Source organism: Leptodactylus fuscus, chromosome 5 (assembly GCF_031893055.1).
Source record: "Leptodactylus fuscus isolate aLepFus1 chromosome 5, aLepFus1.hap2, whole genome shotgun sequence".
Taxonomy (NCBI): domain Eukaryota; kingdom Metazoa; phylum Chordata; class Amphibia; order Anura; family Leptodactylidae; genus Leptodactylus; species Leptodactylus fuscus.
In genome coordinates, this window is record NC_134269.1 from 7,107,479 (window position 1) to 7,131,771 (window position 24,293).

Below are 24,293 nucleotides of genomic sequence, written 5' to 3' on the forward strand. Positions count from 1 at the left end.
AGGAGGTGGAAGATGCTTTGAAAAGCGTTCCCACTGGAAAAAGCCCGGGCCCAGATGGACTCCCGCTGCTGTATTATAAGAAATTTGCAAAGATCCTATTGCCCCAATTATCGCTTCTCTGCAATTCACTTATGGCGGGGACTCCCTTACCGAAGCAATCGCAAGAGGCTTTTATCGTGCTAATACCCAAGGAAGGTAGGGACCCTGCCTGCTGCGGTAACTACCGTCCCATCTCGCTTATTAACCAAGATGTTAAATTATGGGCCAAGGTCTTAGCCAGGCGTATTCAACCATTGATCCCTCACTTGGTGCAGGAGGAGCAATCTGGGTTTGTGCTTGGAAGAGAGGGGAGGCACAACACTGCGAAACTTTTGCCGCTGATACACCTGGCGCACAAGCGTAGATTCCCGTTGGTCCTTCTCAGTGTGGATGCTGAGAAGGCCTTTGACAGAGTGGCATGGGACTTTATGTCGGAGTCGCTTCATAGATTCGCTGTTCCAGGCCAGTTTGTCCAGGCCATCCTGTCGCTATATGCACAGCCAACTGCAAAATTAAAGGTGAATGGAACACTTACGGATAGTTTCCCCATCTCTAACGGCACACGCCAAGGGTGTCCACTCTCGCCCTCGCTCTTTGTCCTTGTATTAGAGTCGCTTCTACAGGCGGTACGTCAAGACAGTTCGGTTTCGGGTGTGGAGGTGGATGGCCAGTTTTTCCAATCCACGGCATATGCCGACGACGTATTGTTTGTCGTCTCAAATCCCACGGAAGTGTTGCCAGCCCTTATGGACATAATACAATCCTACGGGGCACTATCTGGATACAAAGCTAACTTTATGAAATCAGAAGTACTGAATATAACACTTACTCCTGACAAGGTCTCGGCCTTGAAATCCGCTACCCCTTTTCAGTGGACAAATAAACCGCTCAAATATCTGGGAGTTTATCTGACTCCACTGTTGGAAGACCTGTATGCGGCTAATTTCCCTCCCCTTATTGAGGAGTTGAAACGATCCTTGACTGGCTACGAGAACTTACCTCTCTCCTGGTTCGGCAGGAAGAACCTGGTGAAAATTTACCTGTTTCCAAAACTTCTATACAGACTGGCGATGCTCCCAATTGCATTGCCCACAGCGTTTTTTCGTTCTGTAAGACGTCTCTTCACGGGATTCATATGGAGACACAGGACACTTAGAATTTCTTGGCAGCAATTGACCAAACGAAAGAGTCAGGGTGGTATTGGCTTACCGGATCCGCAAAAATATCATACCGCAATTCGTTTAAGCTGGTGGTCAGATCTAGCGTTTCCTCTCACGTCAAAGATCCCTTCTCTCCTGCTGCAGAAGAGCATAGAGGTTCCGCTGGCAGTATTGCTATGGTTCCCTCGCTCCGCTGGCTCAAAGAAAACTTCTGCGTGTCCGTTATTCCCGGATACTTCACCTTCTTGGACAACTCTCATGGATGCAGTACTTCCAGCCCCCTCCCCTGTCCTCCCGCTTAACTTGCTTCCTCACTTGCTTGGAATGCCGCATCATGCTTATGGCGATTTATGGAACAAGCTACGCGGCCTCCTCCTTAGAGATGTTGTTACGACAGATGGAATAATTCCGACAGAGGAACTCTGCGCCCTAGTACCAAGTGGACATTTCACCTTCCTCCATAAACAACATCTTAGTGGCGCTTTTCAGAGATTGCAAAAACAATTCTCACTACGGTCAACTCTGACGGAATTTGAAAAACTGCTTACTTCTGAGACGAAAATGCTACGGAAAATCTCCCACTGCCTCTCCCGTTTTGTAGACCCTCCTCGGTTTTATAAGCCCTCATTTATCTTGGAATGGGAGAAAGAACTGAACCTCTCCCTTTCGGATGAAGAGGCGGACTCTGTTCTCTCACATTCACACGGATTTTCCCCTTGCATTAGATTACAAGAGAATAACTACAAACTGGTTTCTAGATGGTATAGGACCCCTGTCTGGCTACATCGGAGGGGTTTACATGACGCTAACGTCTGCTGGAGATGCGGATCCGACAGGGGTACCTATCTTCACATATGGTGGAGCTGTCTAGCTATTCAAGATTACTGGAAGCAGATACAGGAGGTGATCAGAGCTGTGAGCTACCCGTATTTTCAGCTCACTCCTGATACTATTTTTCTTTTTCTTCCCTCGGGAGATTACAGGCCCAACAAGGACAGGCTAGTTACACATTTGATCTCTATAGCAAAATCGCTCATTCCTCTATATTGGATGAACCCAGAAGCTCCCCCTGTCTCGCTGTGGGTTGATAGAGTTAATCAAGTGGCGCGGTTTGACGAACTGATGTGTTAGTCCGCACGTACGAGGGACCGCTTTGTGAAGACTTGGACCCCCTGGTTTCTTTATAAACATTGAGTCTGTGCTTGATGGAAAATCCGGACTTACTGTACCTGATCTCTCCTATGTGAGCTCTCTCTTCTTTCTTTCCTCCTCCTCTTATTTCCTTTCTAATCCTTTTTCTCATCCTCTCTTTCTTCTCTTCTTTCGCCTCCTCCCTACAACCACACTAAGCGCATCAACTTTACCTCCCTCTAGTAGCTCTCCTTTCTTCATTTTCGCTCTTTGACTTTCCTCTTTCAGACTGCCCTCTTACTTTAAGCTCACTTGGCTACTCCTTTTTCTTCTCTGTTCCCTCTTTCTCAACTTGGCTTAGTTGTCCTTCACCTATTTCATATTAGAGTTTCTACTGCTCAACTGTTTGCGTAAGATCCTAACTGATAATTTTTTGGCTATGTTGACTTGCATTACTTATGCTACTGTTTATTAACGTTTTTGTTTTTCTTACGTTGGGTTTGCTTCAGTGAGTCTTTTTGTTGCATACTAGCCGCTGTCTGATAATACTGTGGCATGTTCCTATGTACAATTGCTTTCACTGTGGTTTTCGTTACCTTGCATATGATACGTTATGACATTATCTGAAATGTTCTTTTACAAATGTATTTGAAAAACCAAATAAAGCTTGATTCAAAAAAAAAAAAAAAAAAAAAAAAAACACACGGGCCCCATAGACTATAAGGGGTTTGTATACTTGCCACAAGATCTGATCTAATATCTGATATTAATAAATAAAAGATAATGATATATTTGGGATAATTTGGGTGTTGCTGCCAATTCTATATACCAAATGAGCTGATAAGGAATGTCCATGTCAGTATGGAGAAAAAACCAGACTTCAGTAAATTAAGTAATTTTAATAAAATAAAACATAATAAGTAGAACAATCAAGCAAGTAAAATATATTCAATTAGAATGTAAATAGCCATTTACTTAAATTTGGAGGAACCCCTATGTTGTGGGCTGACACCCCAAGGCTGTTCAAACATAATAGGAGCTGGTAGGCATCATGTGGGCTGCCCCGCACACCATACACAAAATCTTTATACCCTTCTAGCTGCTGTTGCCTCTTTTCTGCCTCCTTGAGCCTCGGGCAGTGTGTGTCTTGCAGTATCGGACACTCTTCTGTGCTGTCATGTGCCAAGGTCATGATGCTCATAATATCCATGTCATCGCTGGGGCCAAATCTAAGATCTATGGTGAACCCTGGGTGCATGATGCCATAGATGAGTCCCAGTTGCCGTAAAGAAGGAGACACAGAGCGCCAAATGCCGTGGGAAGGCCTATAACAGGTAACCCAATGTTTTATTTTATTTTTGTCACCATCCCTAAAGAGATCCAAGAGTAGAATAATTTCCCTTCTGGTTCTATCCAAACAAGTTGAGGCTGAACCGAACCAGGGGTTTACTTTGTCCGAACACTGGACGAAACAAATCTTCTGGGGTCCATAACCAATGACACGTTAAAAAATATTGGTCCAGGTTTATTAATAGTTAGATGATGCCTTTGGCATATTCTTAGGCCATCTAGTCTAAGTTTGTACCACCTTGTAGTTGGCTTACTATGAGCCAACATTTTACAACACAGTTTTGGTTCATTTTTGGCCTATCTAAGTCACGTCCCTCACGTCTATCAAGTTGTAGACCAAATTAGATGTCACGAGATGCTCCAAAGATAACCCAGATTAAGGCAACGATGTACCAAAGATGTGCCAAGTCTACACTGGTGTCTCATTGTAACCACAATTGTATCCAGGCCTTTGTTCTGAGACTTCAGACTATTATACATAAAAATAATGCAGTGTTAGATAGTTTGGATCCAAAAAGGCAAAACTATTGTAGATAAAATGCCCTTGTTAGGTAGCCATGAGCCTGAAGAAGGAGCCTCTGTGCTCTGAAAGCTTGAAAACGTATTTTGTTCCGGTTAGCCAATAAACCCACCTACCTACAATATATTATTTTTTCCATTTCTTTCCTGTAATGCATATGATACATGTATACACATATATGTATACATATATGTGTATACATGTATCATATACATTACAGGAAAGAAATATGTGTATACATATATATATATATATATATATATATATATATATATATATATATATATAATTCATGTATGTAGAAAACATATAATACACTTGATACATACAAATACCAACGAATAGTGACTTAATACATGTTTTTGATTGTTTCATGAAAGGGTGATATGTGGCCATAAGGACCAATGTCACTGGTCTTCAGAAGATTCCTCTTTTTCTCCTAATGGTTGATTAACTGGTGATTCATTTTTCATTATTAATGGGTTAATAATTATTTCACGAAATTCTCTTTCATATATAGTTATATAGTTACATGGTAGATGAGGTTGGATGAAGACATTAGTCCATCAAGTCCAACCTATAACCCTACAATCCCTACAGTGTTGATCCAGGGGCCACACCAACCGTATCATTATGCATTGGGGCAAACTGAAATTGTTTCCATCACAAGCACACAATTGTCCAGATTAGAATTCTTCATACATTTATGACTTCAGGTTGGGTTATATGTATTTTGCTTCCATTGGTTAAGGATTTGTAGGTGGATGTCTAGTTGTTCGCTAGAGACATTTTATAATGTATACTCTATTATTTAACCCCAAATGGATTTTCCACACTGATGACCAATCCAGGTCTTTGCTATGTGATCTGTGGAGCTCTGACATCCAGACTCCACTTACAATAACTGTTCCAGCACCCCAAGCGCCAAAAACGTCTAGTGGAGCAGGAGCTCGTATAGTCTGGATATAGTTCCAGATATAGTTCCCTGGATCCACCAGAGTGGTACAGTATAGAGTTATACTGACTGCACTCATAATCTCCATTGCGGCAGATTATGGCACCTGGAGGCTGCCAGTTAAGCTACTGCATGTTGGGTCCAGATTTCGGACACCCACAAATCAAATGCTGAACAGGTTCGGACAACCCCTTCCTGATTTTGTAATAACTTAAAGGGATACGCTAAATGTTTTATTTGTGTCTTTGTGTGGTCACTATTTGGGGATAGGTGAATATTTTCCTTTTGGGCTTGTTATTTACAAATCATTTTATCTTGTTAAGTTGCTTTCAAGAGTACTAGCTCTGAAACTGGAGATCGGTTAATAGTAGATACATTGGGGATGTGTTTAGCATTAACTTAGCTCTGATCTTTCTTTGTAATGACTCCAATGAACCCAAATTCTAATTTGATTACACACTAACTAAACTAACTAAATACTTGACAGTCTACAATAAACAGCACAATGGCTAGGCGGCCACAGAGATACATTTATGATACACAGTATATAACTTTATGGTGGAATAAATCTTTATTACATTGTAGTCAGCTAGGTGATACTTAGTGCAAAGTAAGGAAGTTAAGTCTTCAAACACTATAATACCTTTCGTTGACAGGTTTCATCTTTTCCATCCATTTTGAAAGACCCGATTGACCATTTTCTGCATGGCTCTCCTGATCTCTTTGTTCCTCAGGCTGTAGATAATGGGATTCATCAGTGGAGTCCCTACTGTGTACAACAGGGATCTGTACTTGTTGATATTGGCCGAGCCCTCATCGGTTGAGGCCATGTATACTGTTATTAGGGTACCATAATATATACAGACAGTGGTCAGGTGGGAGCTACAAGTAGAGAAGGCTTTTCTTTTACCATAAGCCGAAGAAATTTTTAGGATGGCAAAGAAAATAAAAAAGTAGGTTGTAATGATAAAAGCAAATGGGAAAAAAATCATGAATATGGAAATAAAAAAATCTAGTATCATCAAAACGGAAGTGTCTGAAGTGGCCAATTCCACTATGGGACCAAAGTCACAGAAGAAGTGGTCAATGGAATCCAAGCCACAGAAGTTAAATTGGATGACAACAAAAACCTCACTTGATATTAAGACAGTGACTAAAAACCATGACCCAACAACAAGCTGGAGACAAAGATTTGGGCCCATCAGTGAAGAATAACGTAATGGATGGCAAATGGCCAAAAATCGATTATAGGACATGACGGCAATGAGGAAACATTGAACAAATCCAAATATACCAAAGACATGTAACTGTATTATACAGCCCCAAAAGGGTAAAACACCCTCCTCAACAAATATTATGTCCAACATCACGGGGACAATGCTGGTGGTGAGTAAGACATCGGCTGTGGATAAATGCTTCAGAAAGTAGAACATTGGGGTCTTCAGGTGGTCAATAGTGGTCACTAATAGGATGATCAGAAGGTTTCCGGCCAGTATAAATATGTAAGTCAAGAGGAACACAATGAATAGAAGAGGTTTGTATTTTTGTAGACCTCGGAATCCAAGAAGACGTATCTGAGTGACTTGTGTCTGGTTCTCCTCACACATCTTTAATATCTTGATGAAAATCCAGAAATTGTTTCTTCTACAAATTGGGAACATTTAAACAGAAATGTATCTAAAATGACCTGAAAATAAAATAAAAATAATATTAGGTGATGCGGTAAATTCTACTCACTAATGATTCCCCTTTAGAAATGCTCAAGAGGATTAGGCTGAGATGAAACATACAAACATTGTGGCATTCTCTATGTAAATGGTAAAGCTCACAGATGTTGAGGTTTTTATAGTGTTAGGTAAACAAGGACAATTCTCAAAGGATCCGGAAATAATGATCACAGTCAAGTAAAGGAAGTAAACAGATGAGACTGGAGGGTTACAGTAATTGATAGATTGTGCATTGGGAACAGTCTATACTGTATATGATGATCAGACTGAATAATAAGATGGATGTGTCCCTGTAGTATATTTTCCCTCTCTTTACTTTTACTTTTGACTCAACACTAAAATAAGTGGTATAAACTTAAAGCTGGTCATCCCAGTATCTATAGGATATGCAGAGGTAGCTTTCACTACTGAGCCCCGGAGTCTGAGGGACTCAAAGTCCTCTCTACAACAAAACAGACACCAGTATTATAGATAGTACATTGTAAGTGGCAGCCCATTACAAAGTTTGCACTGAGGCCCCGGAGCCCCAATCATCAGTGTGAAGGATACCGCCTTACCAAGCCATTTGCACACCACTTCCTTGCTTTCCACTCGCACCTGCAAGTGTGTCTGGGTCTTATAGAATAATACGAAACAAGCTTTCTAAATTTTAGATTTATTAACCTTGAATGGATCAGTACTAGGCACTTAGTATATACAGAAATATATATCAGTGGAGGGCAAGCAAATACGGTTGCAGCATAATACAATACATAAAAGAAAATGGAGATAAAGATAGAAAGGAAACAATACCAAAATAATCTCTGAAGCCTATCTGCTAGACTTCAGGGCACATGCTTAGTCAGTAAGAGATCCTCCATCTTATCATATGGCTTCCAGTAGTAGAACGTCTTTTGTCCACCCCTCCAGAGGAAGCTAGTCAAAGACCATGTGGCTGCTCACATGGTGTTCATGACAATGAGACAGAATTCTCCATCTTGAAACCAATTAACTATGCAAAGTCATAATTACTCATCAGATGACCATAGTGTCAGGTAAGGGGTATACTGGGGATGATGGCAAGACCCCCATTGTGTAGACACCAAGGATGACACTACAAACCCCTTTGGGTAATGAGTTCAGTGTCTGGACCTTTCCCTTGCTCTCAACAGCACAATGTTGGGAGTGGTAACGTGCATCTTCACCTTCTGCATCTGAGGAATTTATCCGGGTGACAGTAGCATATTTTCCTGGGAAATATTGTCCTAAAGCCATATCTCCTTTGAAGTTTGACTTGCTTGAACTCTAGCAGGTTCCCCTCTGCTGTGATAACGAGATTAGAATTTAGGTGTAAACAAAAGCGCCTCTCTGGGAAACAAAGGGTTTGATTAAATCAGAAATATTCCTGTGATCAAGGGTTAATATGATCATGTGATATTACATAGAATAAAAATACATGACTGATGGTCTCTTCATCCCAATCAGATTACACCCTTGATCTCATGCCTCCATCTTTCTCCATCTTAAGCAGAGAAGAAAGGTAACCATGGTCATATTTGTACTTCTGGAGAGAAATACAACACACCATCTAATTCTAGGCTGTTTGTAGGCTATGTTGAAAGTGGAGAGTTTTTAGATTTATCTCTGGCAACTCTTGTAACTAAATAAGCATTCCAAATTGTTACATTATATGTAAAGATATATGACATAACTGTTAGGACAGGACGGGGCCTCCACTGAGGTTCCGGTTTTCCCCTGGTGCTGGAGCCAGCACTTCCGGGTCAGGGGGATCACCGGCGGGCCTGAGGCTATTTAGGTCTAATTCTGGCCCTGGACTATTAGCTGAGCTCAGCGAATGGCCAGCTCTGCTTCATCTCTGATGTACCAGTGCTGGCCGATGTAGCAGCGTCCGATGTAGCAGTCCGTTGCAGCAGAGCTGAATGTGCAGCATGTTCAGCTGAACCTGCTACACACTCAGCTTTGCTGCATCAGACTGCTACATCGGACACTGCTACACTGCTACATCGGCCAGCACTTAGGGTTGAGTCGATCTTGAAATTTCAGGATGATTTTAAAATATGATTTCCGATCATTTGGAGATTGGATTTTAAAAACGATCCTATTCACTACACAGCATGTAGTCCAAAAAAATTTCAATTTTTGGACCCCACCCTGTGTAGTGATTGACCCCCTCACTGGTGTCCGCTTACCTGCAGCAGTTCTTCTTGGTCCGGGCGTCTGTCCTTTACATGTCTTCAGAGTGCCATGCGCCCTGCCCCTGCCTCCCGAGACTAGTATTATAGAGAAGGTGGGGCTTAGGAGAGTGTGGGTGGGTACTGGGAGGCGCCCACACTCTCCAGGTACATCAAGCCCTGCCTACTCCCTGCATCTCTACAATACTAGCATCTCTACAATACTAGTCTAGGGATGCGGGGGCAGGGCGCTCTGAAGACATGTGAAGGATAGAGCACCTCCACAGTCCAGGTACTGGAGAGGGGCTGCCAGCATTGCCTCTCGTCAGTAGCAGCAGGATACATGCACGAGGACGTGGACGTGCATACCCAGCTGTATATCCATCCCACAGTCCAGCTACTGGAGAGGAGCTGCCAGCTGTGTCCCTCGTCAGTAGCAGCAGGGGGCGAGGACATGGACGTGCATACCCAGCTGGGTGTGTAGTCCACAGTCCAGGTACTGGAGAGGGGCTGCCAGCATTGCCTCTTGTCAGTAGCAGCAGGGGATGTGGACGTGCATACACAGCTGGGTGTCTAGTCCACAGTCCAGCTACTGTAGAGGGGATGCTACCAATGTCCTTCGTCATTATGAACAGGGGACATGGGCGAGGATGTGGATACCCAGCTGTATATCCACTCCACAGTCCAGGTACTGGAGAGGGGCTGCCAGCAGCAGCAGGGGACATGGGTGTGGACATGGATATCCAGCTGGGTGTCCACTCCAGAGCCCAGGTACTGGAGAGATTCAGACAGCAAACAATTTACTCTTCCTCCTCATCCTCCTCATCCTCCTCCTACAACTACAACCCCAGCCCCTAATTCTGCATGTGAATTTTTTTTTTTAAATACAATATAATATATATATATATATATATATATATATATATATATATATATATATATATATATACACTCACCGGCCACTTTATTAGGTACACCTGTCCAACTGCTCGTTAATAGAGATGAGCGAACAGTGTTCTATCGAACTCATGTTCGATCGGATATTAGGCTGTTCGGCATGTTCGAATCGAATCGAACACCGCGTGGTAAAGTGCGCCATTACTCGATTCCCCTCCCACCTTCCCTGGCGCCTTTTTTGCTCCAATAACAGCGCAGGGTAGGTGGGACAGGAACTACGACACCGGTGACGTTGAAAAAAGTAGGAAAAACCCATTGGCTGCCGAAAACATGTGACCTCTAATTTAAAAGAACAGCGACGCCCAGGTTCGCGTCATTCTGAGCTTGCAATTCACCGAGGACGGAGGTTTCCGTCCAGCTAGCTAGGGCTTAGATTCTGGGTAGGCAGGGACAGGCTAGGATAGGAAGGAGAAGACAACCACAACAGCTCTTATAAGAGCTAAATTCCAGGGAGAAGCTTGTCAGTGTAACGTGGCACTGACGGGCTCAATCGCCGCAACCCAGCTTTCCCAGGATCCTGAATGGAATACACTGTCAGTGTATTCCCGTATACCCGATATATACCCCCGATACCCGTTCCAACGGTGTGCCCCCCCACCTTCACCCCAGAAATACCCTGCAAGTCCCCTAGCAATAGAATTGGGGCTATATACACCCACTATTTTTGCTACTGCCATATAATGCCATTGTCTGACTGGGAATTCAAAGAATATATTGGGCTTACATATAACTTCAATTCCAGGGAGAAGCTTGTCAGTGTAACGTGGCACTGACGGGCTCAATCGCCGCAACCCAGCTTTCCCAGGATCCTGAATGGAACACACTGACAGTGTATTCCCGTATACCCCATATATACACCCCAAATCCCCGTTCCAACGGTGTGCCCCCCCACCTTCACCTCAGAAATACCCTGCAAGTCCCCTAGCAATAGAATTGGGGCTATATACACCCACAATTTTTACTACTGGTATATAGTGCCATTGTCTGACTGGGAATTCAAAGAATATATGGGGGTTACGTGCACCCACAATTTTTGCTACTGCTATACAGTTCCATTGTCTCACTGGGAATTCAAAGAATATATTGGGGTTATGTGCACCCACAATTTTTGCTATTGGTATATAGTGCCATTGTCTGACTGGGAATTCAAAGAATATATGGGGGTTATGTGCACCCACTATTTTTAATACTGGTATACAGTGCCATTGTCTGACTGGGAATTCAAAGAATATATGGGGGTTACGTGCACCCACAATTTTTGCTACTGCTATACAGTGCCATTGTCTCACTGGGAATTCAAAGAATATATGGGGGTTATGTGCACCCACAATTTTTACTACTGGTATATAGTGCCATTGTCTGACTGGGAATTCAAAGAATATATGGGGGTTATGTGCACCCACAATTTTTACTACTGGTATATAGTGCCATTGTCTGACTGGGAATTCAAAGAATATATGGGGGTTATGTGCACCCACAATTTTTACTACTGGTATATAGTGCCATTGTCTGACTGGGAATTCAAAGAATATATGGGGGTTATGTGCACCCACAATTTTTACTACTGGTATATAGTGCCATTGTCTGACTGGGAATTCAAAGAATATATGGGGGTTACGTGCACCCACAATTTTTGCTACTGCTATACAGTGCCATTGTCTCACTGGGAATTCAAAGAATATATTGGGGTTATGTGCACCCACAATTTTTACTACTGGTATATAGTGCCATTGTCTGACTGGGAATTCAAAGAATATATGGGGGTTATGTGCACCCACAATTTTTACTACTGGTATATAGTGCCATTGTCTGACTGGGAATTCAAAGAATATATGGGGGTTATGTGCACCCACAATTTTTAATACTGGTATACAGTGCCATTGTCTGACTGGGAATTCAAAGAATATATTGGGGTTACGTGCACCCACAATTTTTACTACTGGTATACAGTGCCATTGTCTGACTGGGAATTCAAAGAATATATGGGGGTTACGTGCACCCACAATTTTTGCTACTGCTATACAGTTCCATTGTCTCACTGGGAATTCAAAGAATATATTGGGGTTATGTGCACCCACAATTTTTACTACTGGTATATAGTGCCATTGTCTGACTGGGAATTCAAAGAATATATTGGGGTTATGTGCACCCACTATTTTTAATACTGGTATACAGTGCCATTGTCTGACTGGGAATTCAAAGAATATATGGGGGTTATGTGCACCCACAATTTTTACTACTGGTATACAGTGCCATTGTCTGACTGGGAATTCAAAGAATATATGGGGGTTATGTGCACCCACAATTTTTACTACTGGTATATAGTGCCATTGTCTGACTGGGAATTCAAAGAATATATGGGGGTTATGTGCACCCACAATTTTTACTACTGGTATATAGTGCCATTGTCTGACTGGGAATTCAAAGAATATATGGGGGTTATGTGCACCCACAATTTTTAATACTGGTATACAGTGCCATTGTCTGACTGGGAATTCAAAGAATATATTGGGGTTACGTGCACCCACAATTTTTACTACTGGTATACAGTGCCATTGTCTGACTGGGAATTCAAAGAATATATGGGGGTTACGTGCACCCACAATTTTTGCTACTGCTATACAGTTCCATTGTCTCACTGGGAATTCAAAGAATATATGGGGGTTATGTGCACCCACAATTTTTACTACTAGTATATAGTGCCATTGTCTGACTGGGAATTCAAAGAATATATGGGGGTTACGTGCACCCACAATTTTTGCTACTGCTATACAGTGCCATTGTCTGACTGGGAATTCAAAGAATATATTGGGGTTATGTGCACCCACAATTTTTACTACTGGTATACAGTGCCATTGTCTGACTGGGAATTCAAAGAATATATGGGGGTTATGTGCACCCACAATTTTTACTACTGGTATACAGTGCCATTGTCTGACTGGGAATTCAAAGAATATATGGGGGTTATGTGCACCCACAATTTTTACTACTGGTATACAGTGCCATTGTCTGACTGGGAATTCAAAGAATATATGGGGGTTACGTGCACCCACAATTTTTACTACTGGTATATAGTGCCATTGTCTGACTGGGAATTCAAAGAATATATTGGGGTTATGTGCACCCACTATTTTTACTACTGGTATACAGTGCCATTGTCTGACTGGGAATTCAAAGAATATATGGGGGTTACGTGCACCCACAATTTTTGCTACTGCTATACAGTGCCATTGTCTGACTGGGAATTCAAAGAATATATTGGGGTTATGTGCACCCACTATTTTTACTACTGGTATACAGTGCCATTGTCTGACTGGGAATTCAAAGAATATATGGGGGTTATGTGCACCCACAATTTTTACTACTGGTATACAGTGCCATTGTCTGACTGGGAATTCAAAGAATATATGGGGGTTATGTGCACCCACAATTTTTACTACTGGTATACAGTGCCATTGTCTGACTGGGAATTCAAAGAATATATGGGGGTTACGTGCACCCACAATTTTTACTACTGGTATATAGTGCCATTGTCTGACTGGGAATTCAAAGAATATATTGGGGTTATGTGCACCCACTATTTTTACTACTGGTATACAGTGCCATTGTCTGACTGGGAATTCAAAGAATATATGGGGGTTACGTGCACCCACAATTTTTGCTACTGGTATACAGTGCCATTGTCTCACTGGGAATTCCACAAATAATTTGGGGATTCATTCACCCTACATCTCAGGCTCTTGCCATATTTTTCCAGGTTGTCAGTGCTGCACCAGCTCGTTCCCAGACAGCTCGGCCCGAAAAACACATTACCTATATAGAGGATTTGGACAATGAAGACAACATGTTCTAAATCTAATGTCTGCACCTTCTCCAGAATTAAAATAAAGGCAGCGTTTAACTTTCAAATAGCACTGCACAAAGGAAGAGCTTATCAGCTTGTCTCATGACATGCTACTGAAAAGTTTCATTTGTGTATCTTAATGTAAATATAGTTGTATAAGCTTTTTGGGTTTTAGGCACTGCCAAGTTATTTATTACCACCCGCTCCCTTATAATGATGATGACGCCAAAGTCACTGTGGGTGTTCAGAGCTCACAGCTTTGGGTGACATTTGTCTTGCTCTCTGTCGGTACCAGCTGTCTTTTTGGATACCGTAAAGTTATGTTGACTTTATTAACAGCTATAGAAGCTTTAGCCAGGTTGTGACGGTGTGTAACCCTAACAACACTAAGTGGGATACACATTAATAGTCAGTCTATGTACGCTAAACGTATCACTGAAGTAATTTTTTTTCCCTCTCCCCTAATATAAGAAAGGAACAGACATTAGACCTAGACCGGGGTTCGAGGCTTGAAAAAATCCAGTATTATTTGTTCTTCATGATGTGAAATATGTGTTGAAAAGCAACCCAAGATGAAGTCAGCCATGTGTGCCAGTGTGTTACTTGGCATGCCTTTGCTGGCCCCAACTGTAAGGGTCACTCTCCATTTCCTCCATTTTCCACTCCCCTTCACACCATTTGTGGTGAAGCAATGGGATGCACTGAAGTGCACCCTCTAGCCTCGTGTGGGATAGGGACATCAGATGCCACTCCAACCCCCTCGTCTTCCTCCGCCAGCCAACGGTGCGAAGATGAGAGGAGTGTGCTCTGAATGTTTTCTGCCTAGCAGAGGCTAGTTCTCACTTACGAAAATGGCCCCACTTTGACCTGTATATCAGGCACAATGGTGTAGGTTTCAAAGAAACATGGCACCAACAAGTTGGAAAACGTGGGCCATGCGTGGACCGTGTTTGAGTCTGGCAAGCTCCAGATCTGCTACCAGGTTCCAGCCATTATCACAGGCGCAAAAATGCCAGGCCCCAGGTGTAGCAGGGAAAAAAAAATGCCATCTCAGCCAGGATGGCATCCCTGACCTCGGAGGCACTGTGCTGTCTGTCCCCCAAGCTGATCAGTTTCAGCACGGCCTGCTGACATCTCCCCATGCCAGTGTTACAGTGTTTTCCGCTAGTAGCTGGGGTGGAGGTTGCAGCGTCGTAGGATTCCAACATCTCCTGGGCCAGATTTCTTGAGATGAGGCCGTTGAAGCCTTGGGCATGTGGGTGGGTTGCGCTGTACTTTAGCATGAAATGAAAGGCTTGGGAGATGGGGAGTTGCTGGGAAGAGGCGCATGATGGCGCGGGCAAAAGGAGAAATGGCAGGAAAAGGTGAGGATAAGGGTGAACTCCCCAAAGTGTCAGAGGCAGATGTAGAGGTGTCCTGGCTCCTGGTCTGGACTGCAGCGCCAGCCCTGTCAACAGTGGAAGAGGCAGTGGCCGCCAGGCCAAACGACGATTATCCTGCGCTTGCTCTCACCCACTGAGCCCAGGGCTTGCCTTCCAAATGATGGCACCCGCAAGAGGTGGTGAGATTCCTCTCCGCAGATCTCCAAACCATCTTGGACTTGCAAATTGCACTAAATTTGTCATGTAACTGACATGTATATGATGAGTCTATCCATTGTCTGTTCATTTTGGTGAAAGTCAGCCTGTCAGCTGACAGACAGCTGTGCTTGTCAGTGATGATGTCACCAGCTGCTTGTACCCCCAGTTTTTGCTGCTTAGCTTGCCTCCACATCCACACTGCTTTTGCCCCTACACATCACCCCTATCCATGCCTGTGCCTCTAGCCATAAGTCTGCCACCCATGGAAACTCATGGTGCAGAAAGTGAGGGAGCTGACTCTGAGGAACCCTTGGGTTTTGTAGCTGGTACTCCATCAAAGGTCTCTGCTGCTCACACACCCTGCTGAACATACGGTATCTAGGGTTAGAGCGTGTGGTGACCTCGCACAACAGTAGGTGCTTCAGGCAGATGTAGGCCTTGCTGGAGTGTATTGCGGCTAGCTCCAGGTACTGTAGACTTGGGAAAGTGGGTGTCCAAGTGCCGCACTTTCACCCTTAGCTCAGCTAATTTGGGGTATGTTTTTAAAAATCATTGCACCACTACATTGAACATGTGGGCAAGGCATGGAACGTGTTGGAGGCTGGCAAGCTCCAGAGCCCTCCAACAAGCTAAAAAACCTGGCCCCAGGGGCAGCGGGGATAAACAAATTGCCATCTCATCCAGGATGGCATCCCTGACCTCAGAGGCAGTGTGCTGTCCGTCTCCCAAGCTGATGAGCTTCAGCCCAGCCTGCTGACGTCTCCCCACACCAGTGTTGCAGCGTTTTCAGCTCGTAGCTGGGGTCAATCTAACAGCGGAGGAGGAGGAGGGTGGTGTTTCAGCCCTCCTCCCAGGAATGTTTTGTGGGGAAACAAGTCAGGAAAATTCTTGAAACGGGAGAGTTTTGCATCTTTGCCCTTGCTGCCTATGGACATCCCTTTGCCTCTAGCCACCATTTTCCCTGCTTTGCTTGCCTCCACATCCACACTGCTTTTGCCCCTAGACATCACCCCAGTCCATGCCTTAGCTTGTACCCCCAGTTTTTCCTGCTTAGCTTGCCTCCACATCCACACTGCTTTTGCCCCTAGACATCACCCCAGTCCATGCCTTAGCTTGTACCCCCAGTTTTTCCTGCTTAGCTTGCCTCCACATCCACACTGCTTTTGCCCCTAGACATCACCCCAGTCCATGCCTTAGCTTGTACCCCCAGTTTTTCCTGCTTAGCTTGCCTCCACATCCACACTGCTTTTGCCCCTAGACATCATCCCTATCCATGCCTCTTCCCCTAGCCATAACTCTGCCACCCCTGGAAACTCATGGTGCAGAAACTTTGGTTGCTGACTTTGAGGAACCCTTGGGTTTTGTAGATGGAACTCCATCAAAGGTCTGTGCAGCTCACACACCCTGCTCAAGATATGGTATTGTAGGGTTTCAGCGTGTGTGAATGACGGACAACAGCCTGTGTTTGGACAGATGTAGGCCTTGCTAGAGTGTTTTTAGGCTAGCAGCGACTCCTGTGCACTTGCAAAAGTGGGCGCACAAGCGCCGCATTTTCAACAGTAGCTTCGGTACATTTGGGTATGTTTTTAAAAAACTTTGCACCACTAGGTTAGACGTGGGCCAAACATGGAACGTGTTGGAGGCTGGCAAGCTCCAGAGCCGCTACCAGGTTCCAGCCATTATCACAGGCGTAAAAATGCCAGGCCCCAGGTGTAGCAGGGAAAAAAAAATGCCATCTCAGCCAGGATGGCATCCCTGACCTCGGAGGCACTGTGCTGTCTGTCCCCCAAGCTGATGAGCTTCAGCACCGCCTGCTGACGTCTCCCCACACCAGTGTTTTAGCGTTTGCCGCTAGTAGCTGTGGTGGAGGTTGCAGCGTCGTAGGGTTTCAGTCTACTCCTGCCATGAATTTTGGCCTGGGAGAGGAGATAGGCCACCCCAGTTTGCACCCGGGGAACAGACTCCACCACATTCACCCTGCCTGTCATTAAAGATAAGCACTGCAGCATCCCTGACCACAGGCGCTTGTCCAAGTGTCGGTGGTCAAGTGGACCTTGCAGCAAAGCGCGGAACTAAGGGCCCACCTGATGTTGAGTGACACGTGCTGGTGCAAGGCGGGGACGCCACACCGGGAGAAGTTGAGACGGCTAGGGACGGCATAGTGAGGTGCCACAGTTGCCATCAGGTCCGGGAAGGTGGGAGTTTCAACAAGCCGGAACGCCAACCTCTCCTGGGCCAGCAGTTTAGCGATGTTGGCGTTCTAGGCTTGCGTGGGTGGGTGGTTAGCGGTGTGTTTCTGCCGGCGCTCCAATGTCTGAGAGATGGTGGGTTGTTGTAAAGAAGCGCCTGATGGTGCCTTTGATGGTGCAGGAGAAGGAGATAAGACAGAAACAGGGGAGGATGAGGGAGAAGTCAACAAAGTGGCGGAGGCAGATGAAGTGATGTCCTGGCTCGTCCTCTGGAGTGCATCGCCAGCACTGTGAGCAGAGGCAGTGGCATGAACGGCGGGCGACGTTTGTCCTGCCGTTGCTGCCTGCCACTGATTCCATTGCTTGGATTCCAAATGACGGTGCATTGAAGTGGTGGACAGGTTGCTCTTCTCAGGGCCCCTACTCGATTTCGAGAGGTAAATTGTGTAGACGACACTATATCTGTCCTCGGCGCATTCCTTGAAAAAACTCTACACCTTCAAGAAACGTGCCCTCGATGGGGGAGTTTTTCTGGGCTGGGTACAAAAGGGAACATCTTCGGACATTCCGGGTCTGGCCTGGCTTCGGCAAAGCAGCTGACCTCTGCCTCTGGACATGTCTCTGCCTCTAGCTACCCTTTTTGGTGCTGCACCTGCCTCAACATCCACACTACTTTCCCAGCTTGACATCTGCCTTGTCCAGGTGGGGTCGGTGTCCTCGTCGTCCACCACCTCCTCTTCCAACTCCTGTCTCGCCTCCTCCTCCTGCACAATGCGCATGTCAACTGGCTGCCCTGACAGCAACTGCGTCTCATCGTCGTCGATGAGGGTGGGTTGCTGGTCATCCGCCACCAAATCGACCGGAGATGGAATGGAGGAGACTCTAGTGTTTGAGCATCTGGACACAGATACTCGTCTGTTAGGTCCGTGGAATCGCGAAATGGAGGGGCAGGTTGCGGTACAGTCAAAGGAAGGGAGAACAGCTCTGGGGAGCAGGGACAGTTGGGGTTATTGTTCTGGGAAGATTGGGAATTTTGGGTGGAAGGAGGACAAGACTGTTGGGTAAGAGGAGGTAGAGGCTGCCTGGCTGGTGGACAATGTGCTTTAAGCGTTATCCGACAGCCATTGCAAGACCTGTTCCTGGTTCTCGGGCCTACTAATCTTTGTACCATTCAGCCTAGTTAATGTGGAACTTTTGTGCAAAGCGCAGAACTTAGGGCCCGCCTGATGTTAAGGGACACACGCTGGTACAAGGCTCAACTCACCCTAAGTGCCAAAAACACTGCTGGTGCAAGGCTCTACTCATGCCAAGGGCCGCAATCTCTGCTGGTAGCTCAGCTTAAGGTCATGTAACTTTGTTTGGAAGGGCTCATGTTAAGGGCTAGAAAAGTGAATTTTGGAAGGTCTTACCACATATCACACACACACACACACACACACACACACACACACACACACACACTCAAAATGACAGTTAAGGGTGAGGGCTTTTGGAATTCCCATTGCCTATTCCATTTGTGGTTGTCATGGGGAACGTGATTTAAAGGGGTGGTTGTTACTGTTTGTTGAGCTTAAATTGGGGTTTGTGTCCATCCATTTGGGGAGTAAAGAAGGTTTCCAGGTATTTTCCCACTTTGATAGAGGTTTTTTTGAATGTGGAAAGTGTGTAGTTGTTAGGCAGTGATGTTGGGGTAATAGAGGGTCTTTGGTGTGTTAGATGCCCCCAGACATGCTTCCCCTGCTGTCCCAGTGTCATTCCAGAGGTGTTGGTATCATTTCCTGGGGTGTCATAGTGGACTTGGTGACCCTCCAGACACGGATTTGGGTTTCCCCCTTAACGAGTATCTGTTCCCCATAGACTATAATGGGGTTCGAAACCCGTTCGAACACACGAACATTGAGCGGCTGTTCGAATCGAATTTCGAACCTCGAACATTTTAGTGTTCGCTCATCTCTACTCGTTAACACTTAATTTCTAATCAGCCAATCACATGGCGGCAACTCAGTGCATTTAGGCATGTAGACATGGTCAAGACAATCTCCTGCAGTTCAAACCGAGCATCAGTATGGGGAAGAAAGGTGATTTGAGTGCCTTTGAACGTGGCATGGTTGTTGGTGCCAGAAGGGCTGGTCTGAGTATTTCAGAAACTGCTGATCTACTGGGATTTTCACGCACAACCATCTCTAGGGTTTACAGAGAATGGTCCGAAAAAGAAAAAACATCCAGTGAGCGGCAGTTCTGTGGGCGGAAATGCGTTGTTGATGCCAGAAGTCAGAGGAGAATGGCCAGACTGGTTCGAGCTGATAGAAAGGCAAAAGTGACTCAAATAGCCACCCGTTACAACCAAGGTAGCCAGAAGAGCATCTCTGAACGCCGCACAGTACGTCGAACTTTGAGGCAGATGGGCTACAGCAGCAGAAGACCACACCGGGTGCCACTCCTTTCAGCTAAGAACAGGAAACTGAGGCTACAATTTGCACAAGCTCATCGAAATTGGACAATTGAAGATTGGAAAAACGTTGCCTGGTCTGATGAGTCTCGATTTCTGCTGCGACATTCGGATGGTAGGGTCAGAATTTGGCGTCAACAACATGAAAGCATGGATCCATCCTGCCTTGTATCAACGGTTCAGGCTGGTGGTGGTGGTGTCATGGTGTGGGGAATATTTTCTTGGCACTCTTTGGGCCCCTTGGTACCAATTGAGCATCGTTGCAACGCCAAAGCCTACCTGAGTATTGTTGCTGACCATGTCCATCCCTTTATGACCACAATGTACCCAACATCTGATGGCTACTTTCAGCAGGATAATGCAATGCCATGTCATAAAGCTGGAATCATCTCAGACTGGTTTCTTGAACATGACAATGAGTTCACTGTACTCCAATGGCCTCCACAGTCACCAGATCTCAATCCAATAGAGCATCTTTGGGATGTGGTGGAACGGGAGATTCGCATCATAGATGTGCAGCCGACAAATCTGCGACTGCAACTGTGTGATGCCATCATGTCAATATGGACCAAAATCTCTGAGGAATGCTTCCAGCACCTTGTTGTATCTATGCCACGAAGAATTGAGGCAGTTCTGAAGGCAAAAGGGGGTCCAACCCGTTACTAGCATGGTGTACCTAATAAAGTGGCCGGTGAGTGTATATATATATATATATATATATATATATATATATATATATATATATATATATATATTTTTTTTATTTTTTTATTTTTTTATTTTTTTTCCATTATCCCCCCCCCCCCCCCTCAGGGGGTTCCAACTCAATTTTTTAGGGCTCACCTCCATGGGCCACTGCTGCTGCAAGGCTCTATTCACCAAAAGGGCATAAAACACTGCTTTCTAAAGGCTCTACTCACTCCAAGGGCCAACAAATCACTGCTGGGATCTCAGCTTAAGGGCCTGTAACTTAATTTGGAAAGACTCACATTAAGGGCCATAAAAGAGAATGTTGGAAGGTCTTACCACATCACACACACACACACACACAAACACATACACACACACACACACACACAAACACATACACACAATGACAGTTCAGGGTGGGTACTGTTGGATTTCCCATTGCCTATCCCATCTGTGGTTGTCATGGGCAACGTGATTTAAAGGGGTGCTTGTTAATGTTTGTTGAGCTTAAATTGGGGTTTGTGTCCATCCATTTGGGGAGTAAAGAAGGTTTCCAGGTATTTTCCCACTTTGATAGAGGTTTTTTGGAATGTGTAAAGTGTGTAGTTGTTAGGCTGTGATGTTGGGGTAATAGAGGGTCTTTGGTGTGTTAGATGCCCCCAGACATGCTTCCCCTGCTGTCCCAGTGTCATTCCAGGGGTGTTGGCATCATTTACTGGGGTGTCATAGTGGACTTGGTGACCCCCCTGAGGTGAATGGTGGGATCCCCTGAAACTAAGCATTTTCTCCCATAGACTATAATGGGGTTCCATATTCGTTCCAATAGTCTAATATTGAGCGGCTATTCGTAACGAATAACGAACATTGAATATTTTACTGTTCGCTCATCTCCAGGAGCTACAGTAAATCTTTTTTTCCACTTTAAATTTTTATTATTTTGTCATTTTACATTTTAGACTTCTATGGAGCCTGCAAAATTCACAGCTATGTGCACAAAGAAGTCTATGGAACCGCCAAATCCATGGCCCAGAGGCCCGTGAAAAATAAGGATACCAGACATGTTTTGTCAGTGTGTGTATCTGTGTGTGTGAGTACACGTGTAATCCATGTGCATGTATGCGTGTGTGCTTGCACATGTGTGGTCCGTGTATATATTTGCATGTGTGTGTGTGTGTGTGTGCACGCTTGTGATCTATGTGTATGTATGCTTGTGTGCATGCACATGTGGGGTCCGTATATATGTATACATGTATGTACACGTGATTCATGTGTTTGTGCGTGCACAGTTCAAGTGTCTATGTGTGCGGTAGTTGTGTGTGAGTACGCATGTACTGGGGGGGGGGAGAGGTCTATGACCAGCAGCAATATCAATGTATAGAACCTCCCATAAAATAGTGGAAAAAAAAAAAAAGAAGCTTTAAAAAAAATAAAAAAATTAAAAGTTCTAAATCCCTCCTTTCCCTAGAATAGACACATTAGGTATCCCTGTGTCTGAAAGTGCCCGGTCTACTGAATATAGGGGATCTGCAGTGCTCCTGTTCCGTCGGGAAGGGGTTAATAGGAGTACTGCAGATCCCCTATATTCAGCCAGGCTGAATTCCAAGTGGGGGGAAAAAAAAGCAGTCCTCAAGCTCAGGGAAGGGGCAGACAGACAACCAAAACACCCCCTCCCCTTCCCCATCACCCAGCAACTACTGCACCCAAAAACTCCGACCATTTAAATTTTTGAAATTTTCCAGTAGCTGCTGCATTTCCCCCCCTCGGCTTATACTCGAGTCAATAAGTTTTCCCATTTTTGTTTGGTAAAATTAGGGGGGTCGGCTTATATTCGGGTCGGCTTATACTCGAGTATATACGGTACTTACTATCTCTTGTCATGTCCCTGGTCATTTTCCTATGTAAAAGTAGTAGAGAAGACATAATGGAAAAATATCTTTGCACCGTGTTAGTTAGTGGATATGAAATTAACATTTTTTTGGAGAAGTCTTCAGTAGTTGATACCTTCATTAATGGCTAACTTAAAAAAATGATGACATATTGCGAGCTTTCGGGACTACTAATGGTCCCTTCATCAGGCTGGTATAACACAGTGTCTGAAGGCAGGCATATATATACAGGAATAGAGTGTTAGATGGAAAATAGATGGAAAGCAGAACATGCAAATAAACAGTTCAAAAATATATACAGTATATCAGTTCACAGGAAAGTTCTCTGGGTTTATGGTTCCTTTGATCAGTGATGTGTTGTCTAGTTGTTGTAAAACGTCATAAAACCCTGTGACTGGTTTAGCCCCATTTGGAGCGTGTCAAAGTGGGTCATCATGAGTTTACATTCCCAAATCCTTCCTGTTTTTGAAATTTCCTCTTAGTACCAGGATCTTCATATCCTGGGTCATATTACGATTTTGATTGCAGAAGTGTTTTGGCACAGGGAGGTCCATTCTTTGCTCTCTAATCGTATGTCTGTGTGAGTTTATCCTCATTCTAAGTGCCTGGCCTGTCTCCCCTACATACAGGCCCTCAGGACACTTGATACATATTATTAAATACACTACATTAGGTGTGCTGCAGGTGAAGGTACCTGGGATCTTGTAGTCTTGATCAGAGTTCGGGATCTTTATTTTATCCATGGTCAGCATGTGAGGGCAGGTTTTGCACTTTTCTGTCCGCATGGAAATGTTCCTGTGATAGTTGGAGGTGACAGTGAGCTGCTAAACACCATATTCCTGAGGTTTGGTGGCTGTCTATAGTACAGGAGAGGGGGGTCTGGAAATATGGATTTTAGATGGTTGTCTTTTTGCAGTAGTGGATGCAGTTTGCGCTTAATTCCTCTAAGCATCTCCAGGTGTGGCTTATATGTGACAACCAGGGGCACCCGAAGACATTTAACAGATTAGCCTTTTCCTCATCCTCTTCCACCAATACTCCCAGATTACTGTTTAAACACTTTCTTTTTTAGCATTTTAGCATTTTGTGCTCCTTACAGATTTGTTACTGAAATTGAAGTCCTCCATTGTAATGAGCTCATTATTTTAGCTGCTAAAACACTTATTCCATTATTCTTATATAATATTCCTGTTCCAGGAAAGCACGCATTATACACTATGAAAAAAGTTACCTTTACCTTCTTAACTGCTCTTCCACTGCAAGATGATTATTTGATAGAAATTAGGTGCAAAATTCCTTCTGCCTAACACATAAAACTGTGCAAAGAATGACTCAAAAATAAATTCAGAAGAAAATGTACTGACCCACCAGTGCCTTGGAAGTCTATATATGATATTTTACCAGGGGCAACATCTACTATACAGTTAGGGCCAGAAATATTTGGACAGTGACACAAGTTTTGTTATTTTAGCTGTTTACTAAAACATGTTCAGAAATACAATTATATATATATAATATGGGCTGAAAGTGCACACTCCCAGCTGCAATATGAGAGTTTCCACATCCAAATCGGAGAAAGGGTTTAGGAATCATAGCTCTGTAATGCATAGCCTCCTCTTTTTCAAGGGACCAAAAGTAATTGGAC

At 44.4% G+C, this 24,293-nt stretch overlaps 1 protein-coding gene and 1 long non-coding RNA gene across 2 annotated transcripts in view; one reads left to right on the top strand and one right to left on the bottom strand.

The window, feature by feature from the left end:
- LOC142202338 (uncharacterized) overlaps positions 1 to 24,293 on the top strand; it is a 150,650-nt gene that overhangs the window by 118,717 nt on the left and 7,640 nt on the right. The window lies entirely within an intron of this gene.
- On the bottom strand, positions 5,815 to 6,762 carry LOC142202455 (olfactory receptor 5G9-like). The gene has a single exon (XM_075272573.1). It carries the CDS (start codon positions 6,760 to 6,762, stop codon positions 5,815 to 5,817), a length of 948 nt encoding a protein of 315 aa, XP_075128674.1.